Source organism: Rhinopithecus bieti, unplaced genomic scaffold, assembly GCF_001698545.2.
Source record: "Rhinopithecus bieti isolate Rb0 unplaced genomic scaffold, ASM169854v2 scaffold_14233, whole genome shotgun sequence".
NCBI classification, from domain to species: Eukaryota; Metazoa; Chordata; class Mammalia; order Primates; family Cercopithecidae; genus Rhinopithecus; species Rhinopithecus bieti.
Genome location: NW_016807715.1, coordinates 83,370 through 89,369, shown reverse-complemented (window position 1 = coordinate 89,369; position 6,000 = coordinate 83,370). Strand labels below are relative to the sequence as shown.

The window sequence follows — 6,000 nt, the reverse complement described above, 5'->3', positions numbered from 1 at the left end:
AAGTATAGTTTAACAAGTAAATAAATGTCTACTTAAAAATATTTTAAAAATAAATTTAATAGAAACTTTAACTTAAGTAATTCAGAGTCCTCCCCTTTCTTTTTTCATACTTGAAGTGTGAGATAAAGAGAAAAAACATACTGACAGGGAATGATGTGACTTCTCTTAAGCCGAAGAATTTTCAAAATTACTAAGATCTTTGAATTTTAGTGGTTTGTTTGATAGCCTTACAATTATTTCTCCTATTGGAGAAGTGAAAGAAAGTTTAGAAAATGTGTTTCAAAATGATGTTAAGTACTAAGTAGTAAAATAGTACTTAGGATCTGGCTTGATTCATAGGAACTGGATGGTGAAGGTTCAGATAGCTAGTTTGTTACCCATAATTTAAAATAATTTAAAAAATAGAGCTTAGTTTTCTTTTAGACAAAGTATATGTCATTTATCCCCTCCACACTCCCCGTTTTTTTGCAGCCAGTCTGCTTGACTTAGCTTTGGAAAACTGAATAATTAATTGCCAAAGAATAAGTAGAAGCATTTTTGGTGAGAGAACCTAAAAGAAAAGGAATAATGTTTTAACAACAGGAATGATGTTTTAATAATAGAGGTAACACTTATAGCATCTTCTGTCTTGTTGTAATATTTCCTAGATACTTTTTTGACTAGCTGCTGCATGGTAGTATGGATTGGGAGTGAAGGAACTGGATCTTAGTCTCAGCCATGTCAGTGATGCATTATATTACCCAGTAGAACAATCATACAACCTTTTTGTGCCTCAGTTTCCTCTCTGTAAAATGAAAACCAGACCTCTAAAACAAAGAGCCTGCTGTTAGTAAACCCTGCAGGACATAGTCCCAGTTCCACTGGATGAAGCCTGAAATATAAAAATCATTGATGGGTGATGTTGGTTCTACTGCGAGTTGAATTATGGAGACTGATAGAATCTTAGGCCTGTTACTTAACATCTTTATAGATTCTGTTTCTTTTCCTGTAAAATTAGGATAATAATGCCTATCTCATGGTGGTTTTGAAATTTAAAATTGCAAATATAGGTAAAGTATTGAGGCTAATGCTTGTCACTGTAGCTATTATGCTATTTTAATTATTTTTTTTCCTGCTAGTTACTGGGCAGAGTTTACTCTTCAGGGCCTTTAGTCCTTGAGGACAGCTAGTTTGCACCATATTCTTTATCACCTCCCAAAAACATTAGCTCCTGTTGTTTTATTCCCCTGCCCTCTCATTTCCAAATTGCCCAACCTTTCATTTTCACTGGTTCTTCTACTGCTCCCCTACCTTCCACCCTTTTCTAGTCTACTTTTTGGAAACCTAGAAACTAAGCTTACCAATGTGTTTTTTTATAGTCACCAAATGATCTCTTTACATCTGTGATGTCATTGAATTCTTGTTTCCCCAAATCCCAACTAACAAACACATACATGCACCTTTACCCAGTCACTTTTTGGCAGTGATCTCCTATAAAAATGACTCATTATTTCACATCACCTGTACCTTTCAGATTTTAGTGTTACTATCTATTTGGGATAACATCACTAGAACAATGTTTAATAGTTTGGTGTAATGTACATGTCTGCCTTGTTCCTAATTATTTATTGTTTTCCCCCCAAGATATTAATGAGCTATGTTAAATAAATGTATACAGTCATAGTCATTGAATATAAGATACTGCTGATTGTAAGAAGCACATCTGCTTTATGGACTAATAAGAAAAAAATACCAATTATTAGACACCATCAATTGTGAGATGCATTCCTAATTCAAAGATGTTAAAATGTGGAAAAATGTAAATGAGGATTGATGAGATATAGTATAGTATTTTTAATCTTATTAAATTTTCTGTTAAAATTTCTATATATTCTTGCTTGCTTGATAGAAACTTCTCAAATTTTCTTACTTTTGCAGTCTCAGTGAACTGTATCTGAATTACTTTTCGCTTCATTGCAGACTAAGAGGCATTTTTACTTGGTCTAGTTTTTTCCAAATGTTTAATGTTTTTGTGATTATATAACTTGATCAACTTCTGTTTACAAATTCCCGTCACAGCACAAAGATGCAACATCTTTTGAATGCTTGAGATGGAAAACATTTTTTTTCGATTTTCAGGAAGGGTGAGCTATACTGGTATTTTCTCAGCTCCTCTCCCCACACACAGAATTACATATTAACTCTTCTTATGCTAACTTCATGCTAGTAGCCACTGTGATGTCATAGAACTCTCTGACTTTATACTGTTTACGTTTTATAATTTTTTTATTTTACCCAATTTTGAAGTTTACGTTTATTCTGCCTTCTATGTCATCTTAGAGCTTAATGATAAAGCCCCCCCCTACTATTTTTCTCCCCCCTCCATTACTTCACTTTCTCATTATCTCTAGAGGAAAGACTTAGAAATGTAGTTTACTCTGAGAGAATACTTACATTGAGGTGAGGAAGAATAGATAACCTAGAGGTGATTGTATATGGGAATTTAGTGCACTTTAAAACTCTCAGGAGAAGAGTCACTATATTTTTTGTTTGAAGAAAGATAGTTCTGTGTGCACTTGAGGGCTGCAACTCAAGGCAGATGTCAGGTAACCTGTTAAATCCGGATTGTCATCTCAAGGACATAGGGGTGTGTGTCTGGGAAATCGAAAGAAAAAGAAATTAAGAAAACTGATCTCTCTACCAGTTAAAACATTTTAAGGAACTCAAGTTCTATGTAAATGATGTAATATAATATTATAATGTTCGTAAATCTTACACTTAGTTTCTAAAATAATAGAATCTCAAGGAAGTACTGTTTGGATAGTCATTCCTTGTAGATGACACTGAAACGTAATTAAACTGGTTTAAATAATTATCAAATTGTTTTATGCTTACAGAGTAATAGTTCTTACCATTGGAATTCACAGATTTTTAGGGAGGAGGTTCTGTGAACTGAACTTACACGTAAAGTTTGGGCATTAGGCACAATTTATTAGTAGGGTTTTGTAGGGAAACTCCTCAAAGGGATTATTATTAATAACTCAAAAGAAATTAATACGTTTCTGCAGAGTTCTAGGGCAGCACTGTTTCTCTTTTATCTGGACTTCATTGTGATCTTGATTGTAAATAAGTAGACTCCCAGGGTATTTCAAAGCTCAAAACAAAGAACTTGTCAGCCCTGGAAATGGGAGCGTTGTTCAAGTGGTGCACTAAAGAAAAAATGGCAATACTGCCTACAAACTACCAGGGAATTCACTTTTAGGAAGTAGTAAGTATAAAGGTGGTACTGTTTTCACAAAAAAAAGACATTTAGAAGATTATGGACTATGGATCAACATATGTTGATAAATGTGAAGGATTAAAAATATGCTCCTATTTTAACTTGAGTGATTAATTTCATAGTTGTGATTTAAATTATATTTCTAAGGAGAATATATTGGAAATAATAAATTATTTGGTATTTGTGTATATGTGTATGTATGCGCAGGAATCACTTTTTAATGTTCATGTGAGTAATGAAAATACTGTTTTTTATTATAGTGCATGCAAGATATGGGAAATACTAAAGCAAGACTACTCTATGAAGCCAATCTTCCAGAGAACTTTCGGAGACCACAGACAGATCAGTATCCTTTAAAACTTACTTATTTTGAGTTTAAAAAACGTCAACTCATTTTTACAGTTCATATTTTATCTGTTAGTATTTAGGAAGATGTGAACTTTATCACGCTATTGTTCATTAAAGATAGATATTGACTTGCTATGAGCTGTGCTTTGTATATAGTAGATTTTTAGTAGGAATTTGGTACACAGATTACATAATTACATAAAAATACATGATACATATGGTATTTAGAAGTAATTAGAGACCCCTGATTCACAATGATGATTTGACTTACAATTTTTCCACTTCATGATGGTGAGAAAGCAGTATGCGTTTGGTAGAAACTGTACTTTGAGTACTAGTGTAACCATTCTGTTTTCACATTCAGTACAGTATTCAATAAATTACATGAGATATTCAATATTTTATTAAAAATATGCTTTGTGTTAGATGATTTTGCTCAACCGTAGGCTAATGTTAGTGTTCTGAGCACATTTAATGTAGGCTAGGATAGGCTATGTTTAGTAGGTCAAGTGTATTAAATGCATTTTTGACTTAAAATACATGCAGCTTAGGATGGGTTTACTGGGGCCTAACCCATTGTAAGTTGAGGGGCATCTCTGTTACTAAGTGTAAAATGTTATGACGGATTCTTCTTGACTGCTGTCCATCTCTCGATGGAAAGTATATGTTGTTTATTATTTTAGACTGTTATTAGAGACTTAATTTGTAACTATCCTGAGTATTTTAGAAATCATTTCCATATAATCTTTGATTACCTTTATATAGTAGTTATATTTATGTGAGGCCTTGTGGCATTTAGAAGACAAACTACATAGTATAAATTCTGAGTAATTTACGCTACTGACACTCTGTTGTAGGTTGCACAACTATGTTTGCTTTATGAATCCACCTTTATGAGTGGATAGAATAGTTTCCATGAAAACATTTTAATGTTTTTTATGTTTGTTAAATATAAAATCATAATTCTGTAGGATTTTATAACTCATAGTTTGAAAAGCAGCTCATCAAAATGGTGTTGCTTTATAAATAAGATTATCTGATTAATTGTAGGTACTTGGATTCCATTTGAAGGTAACATTTGTGTCTTTGACAATAAAATGTAGTTTATTAAAGATCAGTTATATTGTACCCATTTGTATAGTAAAACAATTTTGTGGCCAGTGGAAGAGATATCTTTTCTCACACAGAGATACAGGTCATTATATATTTATTTCCACATTTGGACAGAAACCTTTTAAATTATAATTGAGAAGTTAGTAATTTGTATTTGGCCTTTTCTGTTTCTGCTCACGCCACTCCTTTCTCACAAATTTAGCAATCTGATATCCAAGGCTGTTTTTGTTATAGAAAGTTTGCAGGGTTAATGGTAGAAGGTTGATTTCAGGTATAAAAAATTGTGTGAGTAAAAGTGTGGAGAGATGAGAGAACATGACCTTTTAGTGCAGAAGAAACTTGGAAGGTATTTTAGTCCAAATTGTGAAGGGTTTTCAGTATGATGTAAAGTATTTTAAACCTCATTTCATTGGCCCAAGTGTTTAAAAACACATGAAGGGTTTTGAAGCAGGAGAAACATTAGAAACATTAACTTCCACCGTAAGGAAGAATAGTTGGAGGTGGAAGGAGAGCCTAGAAGCAGAGAGACCATGTGAAGTACTTGTATAGACCCAAAATGAGCAGTGACGGTCTAAGTTAGATAGTGGCATTGGGAGTGGGCAGGATTAAATTGGAAAGATTGGAAAGAAGTTGGGAAAGCTAGGTTAAGATTGGCTTTGGTTCTGAGGGAGTCACTAAAGTAATGCTGAAATTTCTAACTTGGTTGACCATAAAACTTATTCACTGAGAGAAGGAATTCATTACCAGCAGGAGGATTAAGAGTTAGAAGTGAAAGATAATGAGCCATGCTTTCTTGCTTTGGGCAGATTGATGCTTCTGTTACACATATACATGAAGTTACCCCATTCAGTGGCTGGAAACGTGAGTCTGGAACCTAGAAGAGGAGTACATTCAGATAGAGGAGTCACTTAGCATGTAGGTGATGATGTGAAGGGCTGGTCAGGTTATGTTTACTTAGGGCAGCAGTGCTTTATTTTGCAGATTTTATTGAGATCTTGAGAATTCTTTTCCTTTGCTGAAAAGTGAAGCCTATGGCTGAATCCCGAAGAGTAAAGCATGGTAGAAGGAAAAACAGCCCAGCATACAAATCAGCACTGTAGGTGGTTGTTACCAGCTGCTTGCTGGTTACATTAATTTATCCCTCTTTTTTTTGCCCCCCACTCACAAGCCCGAATTGATATATATGACCCCTCAAATTGAAGAATCTTCCTTTTCTGGAAGTTTGTGTCCATGGCAGGGTGGGGAGGTTGGGCTGGGTTGGATTTTTTAAGTGTCCCTTG

At 34.0% G+C, this 6,000-nt stretch overlaps 1 protein-coding gene across 1 annotated transcript in view; it reads left to right on the top strand.

Moving 5' to 3' along the window:
• The window catches only part of LOC108536648 (stromal membrane-associated protein 1-like), a 118,273-nt gene that overhangs the window by 86,172 nt on the left and 26,101 nt on the right, over window positions 1–6,000 (top strand). The window contains exon 3 of the mRNA XM_017883642.1: window positions 3,520–3,605. Within this exon, the coding sequence (XP_017739131.1) occupies window positions 3,520–3,605 (86 nt within the window). The remainder of the gene's footprint in view (window positions 1–3,519; window positions 3,606–6,000) is intronic.